The sequence below is a fragment of the Bos taurus genome, chromosome 3 (genome assembly GCF_002263795.3).
Source record: "Bos taurus isolate L1 Dominette 01449 registration number 42190680 breed Hereford chromosome 3, ARS-UCD2.0, whole genome shotgun sequence".
In the NCBI taxonomy this organism is placed as follows: domain Eukaryota; kingdom Metazoa; phylum Chordata; class Mammalia; order Artiodactyla; family Bovidae; genus Bos; species Bos taurus.
In genome coordinates this window covers 81,904,421-81,919,295 of record NC_037330.1, presented here as the reverse complement: position 1 = coordinate 81,919,295, position 14,875 = coordinate 81,904,421, and the positions used below count along the sequence as shown (strand labels likewise).

Below are 14,875 nucleotides of genomic sequence, written 5' to 3'. Positions count from 1 at the left end.
AGACTGGGAGCCTTCCAGCATGGATCCCAAAGAAGCTCCAGCTGTTTGGAAGAGCAGTGCCTGAGTCACGTGTGCCTTCATGCAGCCTTCTTTAGAGATAACTCTGCTTTTGTTTCTACGGCCTCGGCCTCCGGAGGTGGTGATTAAATGTTAGATTGCATCTCTCAAAAGCCTTTGAAGCTGCTAAGAGCTTTATTCTGTAGAAAAGCCCAAATGGGAGTTTTCTGCTCATTCAGAAGCCCCTAACCCTTTCCTGAAAACTTCCAAACGCTTCCTTTCATCCCTGGCCTGCTCCATCCCCAGAGAATGATACGCTCATATTTTTGCCAGCTTCTTCTGAAGTTAGATGTTTGGGGGGAGGGCCAAACAAATGATGCAAAAAGTGCTGATATCCGTTGGTGTGATTTGAAGTCAGCCTCAACTTTGTGATTTCCCCCAGGTATGATTATGAGGAGGTGGAAGCCGAGGGCGCAAACAAAATGATGAAGGAGTTGGAGGCCCTGATTTCTGATCGCTCCTTCGTGGGGAAACAGTTTCCAGTGGGTGACAAAGTTTACACCGTGGAAAAAATTGATAACTTTGAGTATAGCGATCCGGTGGATGGAAGCATTTCAAGAAATCAGGTAGGAACAGATGTATGTGTACATGGGAGAGAGTCCTTGGAGCTTGGTCTCTGAAATCTCAAGAGAAAAAAGAAAGTTTTCTTGGTCATTTGTCTTTTGCTGCCCTGTTTTCTCAAGTGACTTTCTGCTGAGTCACAGATGATTTGCACAGGTACTTGTAGGTAAAATGGTTTCTGCCCTAATTCTACGCTCACCCCTATGCCCTCATTCTAGGATGCTTACTCTAGACTCCAGAAGGACTTTTACATTCTCCAGAATTCTATGTAAGAGGTCCTGTCGAATGTGAGCACAGAAAAGAGCCCTAGAATCTTAAAAAGATGCAGAGCTGCTGCCTTCGATCTCAACCTCCTCCCTCTCTCTCAAGAGACTGTAGCAGAATGCCAGCATGGCATGAGAGTGATCTCTTTATAGATATTTCTGTGATCTATTCTAATTTCTAAAAAAGAAGAAAAAAACAGACAAGCCATTTGTGAACTTAGAAACGTTCACTGTTATCACCTGTAGCACATGACTTGAAGCTGACCCTAACATAGCAGTGTACATCACAGTGGAGACCCCGAAAATATCTGGATGGAGACAGAGTTGTTAGGGCTTCCCTCACTGGGTGCTGGGCACCCAGGGTGCGGCCTTGTCAGCTTTTCTCCAGGCTTCTCACAAACACCCGGGCCCAGGCTCCTCTCTCTTTGGTTCTGTTGCTATTGTCACAGAATGGACTCAGAATTTAGAAACAGAGGGACTTCCCTGGTGGTCCAGTGGTTAAGACTTCACCTTCCAATGCAAGGGATGCGCATTCAATAAGATCCCACATGCCTCGTGGCCAAAAAACATAAAACAGGAACAATATTGTAACAAATTCAATAAAGACTTTAAAAATGGTCCACATTAAAAAAAAATTTTTTTTTAAAGATAGAAACAGAGATGATTAAGAGGGAGATAAGACTCTGCTATAGCTTTCCAATTAGCTTTTTTTTCTGATCCAGATTTTTGGCCTGGTCCTTCTCAAGGCATCCAGCACGCTTTGAAGGAGTTGGGCTGCAGGGTTTATTTGAAGTCTCTCTTTGGAGAGCAGGTAGTGGATGGGTGAATGGAGCCTGGCCACAGTGACCCTTGGTGCCTGGAGTATCCCTTTCTCAACATGTTGGCCCCGTGGTTCTTTTTCCTTATGCCTTTTCACCATCTGGGAGAACTTTGGGTCCAGTCTGGGTGATTGTAAATGATGTCTGAGCTAATTAGAAAAAGAGAGGCCTGGGGTGGGGGTGTAGGAAAGGGGAGGGTGGAGCCCAGGGCACGGCAGAGCAGAGCAGAAGTTTTTGTGGTGAAGCCTTCCAAGAGAGAACAGACCTTTAGGAGAAGTAACCCCCAACTCTGCACTGCATCCCACGTCTGCCAGGAGTGAGGTGTGCGTGGGAGGGCCATTGGCGTGGGCACAGTCCCTGCTCTCTGCGCTCTAAGGAAGTCAGCAGCTCCACGATCTATAAGCAGAAAAACCAGGGAGGAGGGAAAATCTGAAGTAGATACAGCATCTACAATCAAGTGGAAAGAACGTAGAAGCTTCAGGTTGAGGCTGTGGGGAAGGAGACCAACTCTGGTATATGCCTACAAAGCAAGAAATGGTAAATGGATATTAACTGTGTCCTTCCCACATTGACTAACTGGGAAGGTCCTCTGGGGTTTTCACCTGACGTCTCCACTGCTGAGTGGCACGATGAAACACTGGATGGGATTGGGTGACAAATAGTAGATGAGAGGTAGTATCTTTCCTTTTGGTTGATCATCAGCTTCATACAAACTTCTTTCTGTGGAAGAACTGACATACTTAGCAAGACTGAAGGGTCTTCAAGTAACTGTCTCACCCAGCCTTCTTACCTCAAGAGTCCCCATCCTTTTTCCCCTGAATCAAGATTATTGAGGACAAGACATGCGGCCAGAGAGGGAAGAGAGAGGGCTGGGGAGAGAGAGACTGGGCTTGGCATTGCACCCACGTGGACCCTGCTTTGAATCACCAGGTGTTGGTGGAGACTGACCACTGGATCCTGCTCAATAGGTTGGAATAGCTGGCCTCAACTATTTGGGGCACCTGGCTCCCTGACCTCTTTTTGAAGCTGTCTATGAGGATTTTGCAAAGAGCCCATCCTCTGGTCCACTTGAAATTTCATCTGCTCTGGTTTCAGCCCATTCTGATCATGTTTCCCTCCTGATCTGGACATTGACTCTCTGTATCTAGCAGCTTGTTTGTTTTCTTCTTTCTTTTTATAAATTTATTTATTTTTCAGTTGGAAGATAATTGCTTTACAATGTTGTGTTGGTTTCTGCCATACATTAACATGAATCATCCATAGGTATACACATGTCCACTCCCTCTTAAACCTCCCTCTCATCTCCCACTCCATCCCACCCCTTTAGTTTGTCACAGAGCACCAGGTTTGAGCTCCCTAAATCATACAACAAATTCCCACTGGCTATCTAATTTTACATATGGTAATGTATATGTTTCCATGCTACTCTTTCAATTCGTCCCACCCTCTCCATCTACCACAGCTTATTTATTTACTTATTTATTAAGCTTCAAACTGGAATGGCTAGCCCAAAGATCACAGGGAAGTGGGATGAGAAGGCCAATGTTGTGTCCGCCAGCCTCCCCAGGATCCGGTCTCCCACCTGATCCTGGAGGTGCTTCTCCTCCATAAGCCAGCCCCCATTGGCTGGATGCAGTGACAGGCTGACCAAAGGCAGGCCCATGGGGCTCAACTGAGGCTGTTTCTCAAGATCCTATGATTGATCAAGTATGGATGAAGCTAGATCTCCAAATGGGCCCCTCAAAATTTTCCAGCCTTCACTCTCCCTTCTAACGCTGTTATCTTTCCCAGGGCTTGCGGCTCCTTTTTGCAGATGGTTCTCGCATCATCTTTCGACTGAGCGGCACTGGGAGCGCGGGCGCCACCATCCGACTGTACATCGACAGCTATGAGAAGGATCTTGCCAAGATCTACCAGGACCCCCAGGTAATGCCCGAGCCCTGAGCCCTGGCTGGTTCTTTCTGTTGGAGGAGGGATAGTGGTTCCATTTCACCTGCATCCTCACAGCTCATCTCTCAAATGATCCAACGGGGGGGCTCTCTTTCCTTCATGTCTCCTTCAGAAAACAAAAATAGCTATCAATTATCTGAGCATTTTATATTTGTCAAGCTCTGTTTGAAAACATTATCCAAATTGGTACACTCATTTCATTCTCAAATCTCTTATTCTTATCTATTAATATCCCTACTACAGATAAGGCAACAGAGGCTCAGAAAGGTTAAGCAGTAGTTAAAAGGTTCACATGCCTGGTAAGTGGCAGATTCAAGAGAACTAAACTTTCAATCAGCCCCAGTCTGGTGCTCTGATCTGTTGGTGATTATTTGCCACTTTGCTAGGTCTCGTCACCTCCCCTGGAAGAACACACACTGATTCCAGATTTGGTCCAGGGTACAGGGTAGGGAGGGCTGGGGTAGTGGGTAGGGAAAGCTAGAGTAGGGGTTAGCAAGGGAAAGACTGTTTCATGACCCAGAAAGAAAGGTCTTTATGGGAGAGTGGACTTGCAACTTGTGTTTTGGGTTCCCAGCCCCACCCAGAGTGTCTCCAGGAGTATGTCAGAGTGAGGAGGGACTGGGAGCCAGGGATAATGACTTGGAGGACAGTCATCATCCTTGTTCCTTGTCTTAGGAACTGCTCCCCAACCAGAGTTCCAGAGCCAAAACCAGTTTAGGAAGTATAGAGGTGGGTTAGCCCCTTGGCAGCTCACAACACACACTGTGCCTTAAAGCTCTGAGTGGACTTGCAGTACAGATGCCTGTTTAAATAGTGTTCACCATGCCTGTTTTCCCACAAAGCTTTTTCCTTCTAACACCTGATTAGAATCCTGTGAAATTCATTTGAAAACCCCTGGCATAGTGCTTTTGAGCATCCATTTTGGAATTAGATCTTGTTTTAAATTCAGTTCCTGCCAGTTAATACCTGTGTGTCCTTGGGTAAGTCTTTTTAATGTTCTGAGCTTTGGTTTCTTTGTCTGTAAAATGGCAGAATGCAACTTACCTCAATGTTATAGGAATTTAAGGAGATAATGAATGCAAAGTTCAGAATATTGTGGCTGACATATGGGATTAGCTTTTGAGAAAAAGTGGCTCTTACAGTTGTTTTTACTACAAAAAGAGAGAAATGGAAGGATCCTTCACTTTCTCGGATTTTCCAGTGGCCGGGCACCAGTTTCGGTTATTGCCACATCCCTGTGGTGTTGAGACATCCCTAAAACTAAAATCAAAAACAATGGTATCTACCTTGTAGACCCACAGAATAATAGAGCAAGAGCAAGAAAGGAAGTTGTGCTTCTCTGTCTTAATACCTGACACATGGCAGGTACAAAGAATGAATGAAAGATGTTTCATCTGAACTGTAGTCCTTAGGAGATGGGAGGGCATTGAAGGATGTAGGGTGCCCACATGCCCAGGGGCACCTTCTTTCCAGGTGGGAACTTGCCTTCTCCTGCTCTGGAGCTGCTGGCACTCAGCCTCAGCACTTCACTGGGGCTGTTGGAGCCTCCAGGGGAGTGGCAAGTGGTATGTGAACCTGTGCAGTGGTTCTCCAGCTTTCTTCTAGGTGTAATGAGTTGGTGGAGATTTAGGTGAGGGAAAGCAACAGTGGGCAATAGAACATGAACTACTCTTGGCTTTGCCCTTGAATCACCAGGTCAACTCACTTCACTTCTTTGGGTATCAGTTTCCTCATCTATAAAATGAGCAGTTCAACTAGATACATAGTTTTCTTTTTTCATATTAAAATATTTATTTATCTAAGCAACAGCAGAATTCTTTTTTTTTTTTAACTTAAGTGAGAAGTTGGAGAAGAAAATGGCAACCCACTCCAGTACTCTTGCCTGGAGAATTCTGGGGACAGAGAAGCCTGGCGGGCTACAGTCCTCAGGGTCGCAAAGAGTCGGACATGACCGAGCGACTAACTTTCACTTTTTTTTTTCAAGTGAGAAGTAGGTGGGGGTGGTGATGTTGTTGTGTTTTGGAACGATATTTTTGGGCAGAGTGTGGGAAACAAATTGGAGGATGCAGAAGCTGATGTGGAAGCACAGTTGTTCCAGGTAAAAGGGAGGGCTTGGTTTAGCGAGAGCTCTGGCACTGGGATTGGGAGAACTGGGTGACCTAGAAGGTTGGTCACTTAGGATGCTGGGGGTTCAACAATGGGAATATGAGAGAAAGAGGTGTCAAGATCAACTCTTAAAAGTTTATTTGCTAAATACGATAGACTGTGGTGTCACATTGTTGAAACAGGGAATGCTGGAACTAGGTTTCTTTTGTGGGGAAAGAACCATGTCTTTGTTTTTAGACTTAGAGAGTTTGAGGAGCCTTGGGGATATCAGAGTACACAGATGAGGGTTTGGAGCTCAGAGGCCAAGTCAGGGCTGGAGCTCTGGATCTGTCTCTAGAGAAAGTGGTAGCAAAGATTGTTCTCTTTGTGTCTCCCTCAGGTCATGTTGGCCCCCCTTATTTCCATTGCCCTGAAGGTGTCCCAGCTCCAGGAAAAGACGGGACGCACGGCACCCACTGTCATCACCTAAGAAGACAGGCCAGATGTGGTACGTCCCTCCACCCCAGGCCCTCTGAGTCATCTGATTGAAGAGCACAGACAGAAACAAAGCGTATTCACCCAGGCTTTTTAGGATTTGGTTTTTCCACTAACCAGTTGTTGACAAATGGTACTATTCCAAGGCTCTGCCAATTGATATGCCTGCAGGAGCCATGTGGGGAAGAGAAAGGAAAGAACCCAGGCGCTTATGCTGCTGTCGGTTCCTTTTCGTGCCCTTGTGCGCTGCTGCTGTGTGGGTGTTTGTCTCCTTAGCACCGGATCCTGTTTACACTACACTGGAAGATGGAGGTTGAGCATCAGTTTATGAGGCCAATGTCCATCCTTAGGATCTGCCCCATGATATGACAGTGAGAATTCCTTTCTCCTTGGTGAGCCTTTCCCTCATTTAATGTTTACATGTCATCTAGGAAAACGCAGTTTCTGGTGCCTTCTCTCCAATCAGCTCTTTCTTCAGAGTGAGACGTACTTGTCTACAGATTTCTCTCATTTTGCAGCATAGTCCCATTCACACAAGTATTTTGGGATATTAAAGCAAAATAAGGTACCATGTCTTGGTGTGTCTTTTTTCTTACAAAATGCTCTTTTGATTTCAGAAAGAAACCAGATTTTTTTTTTTTTTTTTTTTTAAGAGGGGGAGGGTGGTATTGTATTTTGTTTGGATGTCCTAGCTAGGGAAAAAATGTTCTCTGCGCTAGGTTTAAAATTAGACTCAAGAACTGTAATTTCAAATCTTAGCAGGGTCAACCAAACCCTGACTCCTTCCGTGGTGGATAAATTAAGCTCAACATGGTTAACTTGGAACAAGGGGAAGGAAGAGAGTGTTCAGGAGATCTTAAATAGCAAAGACTGCCTCGTGCCCTGGGTGCAGAGATGCCATGCTGCCTGTTGAGGGGACAGGCAGAACTCTCGGAATCTCAGAGCAGGATTACCAGCATTTGGCTGGAAATCTTGAGCTCATTGGCATCTTATTCCTCTTAGAACATTTACATTCAGCCCCTGAGTGCAACTTAGTAGTTAAAAGCATAGTTTCGGGAGCCAACAGACCTGAGTTTGAATCTCACTTGAAACCTTGAATGACCTTTGAGTATCATTCTCCTTACCTTTAAAATGGGCTTGAAACCTAGTTCTAACTTTGCAGGCCACTGAGAGCATAAACAGTGGATCTGTGAAAAGCTGGGGCAGGGTGTCTCATTCACAGTAGGTTGTCCAACAAGTGGGAACTAGGATTGTGCCTACACTATTCTTTCTAGACTTTAAAGTATAGGGAAAACATAAACTATAATCGAAACATTTGAAATGCATTTTGTGGTCTGGAAGACACTTCTCGCAAAGCCACCTTGCTGTACAGAGAGCAAGAGAGGCAGCCCGGCTCTGCACCCCTGCCCCACCCAGGGTGGAATTCCCATCCCAGGCAGCAGGGCCTTTACCTGGGGTAAGATTTCCAGTGTTACCATTTAACAAGGGTGTCCAGCTCAGCAAACAGAACTGAGCTTTGATAATGATGAGATGGAGAGGAGTAATTATTGAACATCAATTAATCCTACTCCAGGCACTGTACTCAGTGCTTTCCATATACTCTGTAAGTGCTGCCAATAACCCTACGATGTAAGTACTTTAAATTTTCCCACTTTACAGGTGAGGTTCAGCTGTTGTCCAAGCTCACACCACTGGAGAAGCATGGCATGGTCCCAGGCAGGGAAGCCTCTGGTACTGACTGGCTACTTCTGAACTACTTCTAACAGGTGGAAGAAAAGCATGCAAATGCCCCCATGTTTTACTTATTAAAAGGTTTCGCTGTGTGCCTTGGGTGCCAGAGACTGTTAGTTTTGGCGTTGTTGCCTAGCACCCCCACACCCACCCCCGCCCCCCGATCTTGAAACCTGAGTGTATCAGTCAGCCAGGAAACACACACTGCCCCATTGAGTGTGAGATGCCTTGGGAAGGAAAGGATGTGTGACACATAGTTACTGCCCTCCAGCTGCCTTGGAGACAGGCTGGGGGAATGAAGTCCCACACAGAGAGAAGGCTGTGTAGGATAAGTGCCTTAGGGATTGTGTAGGCAACACAGGCTGTTAGAACCAAAGTTTCCAAGTGCCTAGACACTGGGCTAGATGCTTTCTAGTAACCCTCCAAGTGAGACATGCTCGTGCCCCCTTTAGAGCTGAGACAACTGTAGCTCAACGGAAGCTTAAGCAATCTGCCCCAGGTTTTCAGATACCATGTGGCAGAAGTGGGATATTGACCCCGAGTCTTGCTCGCTTTCCATGAGCCTTTTTTGCCTCCCCATCTGTTGAATCAGCTGCAGACAGTTCAGGCCTGTGGCCCCTGGAACAGTTTCAAGAACTTCTTCCTCATCCTTGATCATAATTTAGCTGCTTTCCCTAATCCACTTGGCTGCAGCTTTGGGAGCTGATGGCTCAAGGGGGAAAGAGGAAGGTGGCCGGGGCCACGAGGCAGTGGGAGTGGGCAGGGATATGGGCTGCCCTTCCTCCCTCTGTGGCTTCCAGAGAGACACCCCCACACATGTGCCCCCAGGAGTGCCAAGAGACGGAGCCCTGAGAGACTGGCCAGCAGCGCACAGCCAAGCTTCCCCGCCCCCAGGACCGATGCGGTCTGTGAGTCAGCCCTGTTTTCTTTGGGGCATGGTGAGGATTGCAGTGAGAAAACTGGGTTTGAACTGTCTGGGACCCAACTCTGAAATTTCACTTTTCCCCTCCCTCTTGACATTTAGCTCTCATCTCAGAAAAGCAGATTCCTGTTCAGAGATGTTCCTCAGGCCCAGGAAATGGCCAGGCTTTCAGGGGGTGGGCCCTGCCTCCTGGAGAATGACAGCAAAGACCGAGTTCCCAGCAGTGCCAGCGAGGCCAGCTCTGGGGCCTGGGTCCCTCTGCCTCCTCGGCCCCAGAGTTCATCCATGCTGCTTCTGCTGCATTTCCTGTTGACTTATCAGACAGAAATTGACCTACTGTGTAAGAATCTTCCAGAAAACATAATGTATGAGAGATATACCCCTCATGTTTGTCTGTTCTGAACCCGCAGCAAGAGGAGATGGATATAAGAGACAGCAGCTATCATGCACAGAATCATTGTATCCTACCTGGGTTACAACAGAGGACCCCTCATGGCCTCTTGCCTTCATCTTGTCCCTTCTCATCCAGCATTTTCATCACCATTAAATGTTTTTCAAATGCTGAAGTCCCAGTGCATTTGAGTGGCCTACAAGATTATGCAAACCTGCCTGCCACTTACCCCCCGACCCCCCACCCTTCATTTGACTTCTTTCTGATGTTGGATGCTTCAGGAATGAAACCACCTGCTGTTCTCTGGAAATGCTGTGCTGTCTTGCCTCCAGGCCTTCAGACCTGCTCTTTTTTGCCTGCATTATCTTCCTCCGCCACCCTCCTCTCCCCCATATTCCCCACCTACTACTCCTTCCTCAGGCTTCGATTTAAATACCATCTTCTTCAAGAAGTTTTTCCTGGGCTTGGGAGCTTTTTCTAGTGTTCCTGCGGCAGCGCCCTCTTCATGGCACTTATCATACCCTATGCTAACGGCCTGTATACCTTCCATTTCTCCTACTGTCCTGGAAACCCCGGAAGGCAGGGACTGCCTTTTTCACCAGTGTTCGGCCCAAATGATAGAGAATCTGCCTGCAATGTGGGAGACCCAGGTTCGATCCCTGGGTCGGGAAGATCCACTGGAGATGGGAATGGCTACCCACAACAGTTTTCTTGTCTGGAGGATCCCATGGACAGAGGAGCCCGGCGGGCTACAAAGTTGGTGAGTTGACCAACTTTGACAGTTAGTGACTGGCTCACCAAGAACTCATAAAGCTTTAGAGGCTGCAGGTGAGAAGTACTCAGGACAGAGGGTCAACGTGGACCCTGGTAGGGGATGGGAAATATATCATGGTCACTTTGAATAAAACTAGATTTACATGTTTTGGAGGAGGAAATAGCAACTCACTCCAGCAACTCACTCCAGTATTCCTGCCTGGAAAATCCAAAGGACAGAGGAGCCTGGCAGGCTACAGTCACGGGTTCACAAAGAGTCAGACATGACCGAAGTGACATCACACACACAGATTTACGTGTTAAAAGTATTTTATCTCCATTGCTACAAAAGTTAGTTATGGGGACTTATAAGACGCCGTGCTCCTGATTCAGGGACCTGGATTCAGTCCCTGATCAGGGAGCTAGATTCCACCTGCAGCAGCAAAGACCTGGCGTAGCCAAATAAATTTTCTTTAAAAAAGTTAATTGCAGGTGTAACTGAAGGAGGGTTCTATTAATACCAATGTAGCCTGAAAATAGAAAGGAGTCATTTTTCTTTAAGGAGTAGACTCGACAAAGGCAGGCGCAAGACCAAACTCCCCCAACCTCCCAGCAAGTTCTTAGAAGGGAAGCCATGATGGGAACAGGCACGCGGCTGGCCCTGGGCCTCACGCTGGCGGGCACACAGCGTGTACTTCTGGGAGACTGAGTGACTCTCCTCCATTTCTATTATGAGAAGCAAGAAGCAGTCCCACAAACTTGACATGTCATTATCCAAAAGAAGGGAGGTTACTGCCAGCAAGAGTATGTCTCATGTCTGTCTGTTGGTCCTGTGGGAAGTTTTGAGGGCTTTGGCTCTGTTTTTACCAAATGTGAAAACTGTACCTAAATACATTAAGTTGGATTTGTGGGTGAAGGATAATAACTATTTTTCCCAAAGCATGTCTTTCATGATTCAGAGTGCCACTCTCCAGTTGACAGAAGGGCTAGTCAAGAGTACCAATCATTTGCTTTTCATGGCAGCATTGTTTCATAAACACTCTCATAAAAGCTCGGTCTCCACTGGTTTCTGACTTCATTTCTGTACTTTAATAGAGAGCTATTATTATTCCAGATAAAGAAATGGAAACTTTGAGAGTTCTCGTGCCCTGTGCAGAGTCTCACAATCACAATGAAGGAGAAAGCTGGTGCACCATCTCCACCCACCCTTGGTGTCTGGGATGCTCTCTTTGGTTTACCACTGCTGTGTAACAAAGCCCCAAAGCTAGTGCTGTTAAACTGGCAGGGACAGCAAGGAGATCAAACCAGTCAATCTGAAAGGAAAGTGACCCTGAATATTCATTGAAAGAACTGTTGCTGAAGCTGAAGCTGCAATACTTTGGCCACCTGATACAAAGAGCCAACTCATTGGAAAAGACCCCCATGCTGGGAAAGATTGAAGGCAAAAGGAGAAGGGGCCACAGAGGATGAGATGATCAGATAGCATCACTGACTCAATGGACATGAATTTGAGCAAACACTGGGAGATAGTGAAGAACAGGGGAGCCTGGTGTACTACAGTTCATAGCGTCACAAAGAGTTGCACATGACTTAGTGATGGAACAACAACAAGGCTCACAGATTCTGGGGGTCAGGAAAGCAGACAGGGTACAGAGGAGATAGTTTATCTCTGCTCCACCGAGTCTGAGCCCTCACCCGGGAAGGCTGGAGCAGCTAGGAATGACTCATGGGCTAGGGGCAGGAATCATCCAGAGCCTCTCACACTTGAAGGCTGGGTTCAGCTGGGAATGTCGGCAGCTTGGCCTACACACCATCTCTGTATAGCTTGCTTTCCTCGCAATCTGGTGCTGGCTTCCAGAGGATGCTGCTCGAGAGCAGATGTGTCACGAGAGCTGGGCAGAAGCTGGGTCTCCTTTCGTACCCAGCTTCAGGAGTCAGGCAGCATCACTTCTGCTACATCCAATTGGTGATGACCCACTCACTCAGGCCAGCCCAGATTCTAGGGATGGGGCATCACACCTACCTCTTCTTGGAGGAGGGGCAAGGTCATATTGCATGTGGCTGGAAGCTCTATAGCTATCTTCTGGAAAACACAGTCTGTCACAATGCTTGGATTAGTATTTTCCCCCACTAAAAATACCATTCTGAGTCAGATGGGCAGGAGAATGAATTTAATCTTGAAATTATTTTTGCTGAGAGCATCCATTTGTCAATTTTCCAAGTATAGACATGTGCTATTGTTTCATGTTCCCAGGCCCATGGCGGACACATTGTACATCTAATCAACTGCAGTACTATTTCTACTAAGTCCAGACAGGGCCCCAGACACCTCAGTACAATGCACTGGACAAGAAATATGTATCAGTGGTAGTGAGAATGTCACTGAAAACTTATTCGCTACTTCTGAGAAATATACAAATGTTTAACTAACATGTGTGGGTATGAAAGCCTTTTTGAATATAGACCAGTCAATCTGTCAATTGACGCCCAATATGGAGAAAATTAGTAGTTACTGCTGAATGAGACTACTCCAAAATCATGACTGCAAAACATATTAGTAAAATAATTGTGCTGATGTTTTTTAAACTCAGTAGTGAATTAAAGTTTGATTTCACTAATTTAAGATCATGGTCCCAGCTATTTTCTACACTTTGGCTTTTTCCATCTGCCACTTTTTTTTCCATCTGGCACTTTGAGGCCTCACCTGTAGGAGTCTTCTGAATCTGACTCCACAACAGTATTGTCAAATAGGTAGATTTGCAGTAAACATGACATACAGCAATCAGATTATTTCCCCAAATTGTGTAAGTCGCTACTACTTATATATTTTGACCACCTTTTCAGTACCAGATACCATTTAACCACTTTATATATGCCATATCATTGAATCCTTATCAGAATCCTAAAGGTGAGCATTCATTATTAGCTCTAGCTTTTGTAGGGCTTCCCTGGTGGGTCAGACAGTAAAGAATCTGCCTGTAATGCAGGAGACCCAGGTTCGATCCCTGGGTCAGGAAAATCCCCTGATGAAGGGAATGGCTACCCACTCCAGTATTCTTGCCTGGAGAATTCCAGGGACAGAAGAGCCTGGCCGGCTACAGTCCATGGGATTGCAAAGAGTCAAACACAACTGAAGCAACTTAGCACACACAGATGTAATGCATTTAATAGCTATATTGAGCCTATGCTATGTGCCGGCCACCGCTCTATACTAGAGATCACGTGCTGGTCAAGAACAAAGTCATTAAACCAACAATGACAATTCCCCATGACGGGCACTAGGGGAAGGTATATGTGCATCGACAGCTGTGGGAATGGTGGGTCCAGGGTGCCTGCACACGGCACACAGCCCAGGGCCAGAATCAGCTTCCACCCAGAGCTGTTAGCAAAACACATCTCCATATGTGAGCTCACGGGGCCCACTGTCTCCCTCCGTGACACCTTGAGTGTCTGGCTCGGAAGCATGCCATGGCTGTGGTTATTCTCCTGGTCTGTCAGGGCTGTCAAGGTCCTGCCTTTGTCTCTTAGGACAGCGGATGGGTATGTAGCAAAGGGCAAATTTGCCTGCTCACTCCCTTAGTGTTCCTGGACTGCTAGTGGTTTTATTTCCTTCACAGAGATGCTGTGTTGGACCTGTTTCTCTAAGTCAGATATTTATTTGAAGGACTTCCTGGTGGCTCAGACAGTAAAGAATTTGCCTGTAATGCAGGAGACCCAGGTTCGATCCCTGGGTCAGGAAAATCCCCTGATGAAGGGAATGGCTACCCACTCCAGTATTCTTGCCTGGAGAAGTCCATGGACAGAGGAGCCTGGTGGGTTGCAAAGAGTCGACATGACCGGGTAACAAACACTCTAAGAACTCAGCGCTACCATTCGTTGCCAGCCTCACTGCCCCGGGCCATGGTGTGGGAAGGAATTCAGGTTTCTGGAGCCCTCTCATGCACTTCTCAATTTGGGGTGGAGTCATGAGAGCCTCCCACACCTACTCTCTGACTCGGGCCTGGTCAGCAAGAGGGCACAGGTGCTCTGTGTTAGGAGGTACCCAGGCTCCACAGGCCACATCACCTCCCCATGAGATGTCACAGACTGGGATGAAGACCAACCCAGAGCCTGTCCTGGTTCTCATCTCCTTTTCTCCTGTTCCCTCTGTCCTGGTCCAGGAATGCAGGGTCAGGGCAAACTGAGAAGGCATAGTGGATGTGGGGTCATGCCAGAACATAGGCTCTCAAAGCCAGGCTGGGCCTAAAAGATGGAGAAAAATTGTCTCTGGGGGGCAGCATAACTACAGGAAACCCCAAGCTAGGTTGAGAAGGAGACTGGAGTTCCAAGTCTGAGAAATGATGCAAATATCAAGGCTATGGTGGGTTCGGTTCAGCAATAGGTAGGAAGAGGAATCATGAGGACAGAAGTTAGGAAGGCCAGAGCAGATGGGGAAGGGGTCAGGAAGGGATCAGGAATGCCCTGGTGGCCACCGGTCAGCTAAAGGTCCATGTGGTCATCACAGGGAAAAAGATGGCTGAAAACCTCAGCAAGGGACTGTGAACAAACACATACTCGGCAGAAATTTTCTCTAAGTGCATCCTAGATTAAGGATCTCTAGAAAAGTGTGTGTTCGTTTTCTTCAGGTACTCCCCAAGGTTTGAGTTGTTTGGAATTGCTTTAAAGTTGAAGATTTCAGGACCATGCACACAGAATGAACTTCAACCCCAAACCCATGAGAAGACTCGTATCTATATACTCTTGAAGGTGATGGCTTTTTTTCTAGCTAGAGGCAAATCAAGACACAAATGCTTTCTTATTATCTCTCCTTGATGATGGGTACATTTTTTCCCCCAGTCGATAATTTCAC

At 46.7% G+C, this 14,875-nt stretch overlaps 1 protein-coding gene across 2 annotated transcripts in view; it reads left to right on the top strand.

The window, feature by feature from the left end:
- The window catches only part of PGM1 (phosphoglucomutase 1), a 65,713-nt gene extending 58,911 nt beyond the window's left edge, over window positions 1–6,802 (top strand). Inside the window, exons 9-11 of one of the 2 annotated variants that reach the window (XM_005204516.4) lie at window positions 440–623; window positions 3,491–3,625; window positions 6,135–6,802. In XM_005204516.4, the coding sequence (XP_005204573.2) occupies window positions 440–623; window positions 3,491–3,625; window positions 6,135–6,224 (409 nt within the window). In that variant the 3' untranslated portion in view covers window positions 6,225–6,802. 2 annotated transcript variants of the gene reach the window in all.
- The last annotated feature ends 8,073 nt before the right edge of the window (window positions 6,803–14,875 follow it).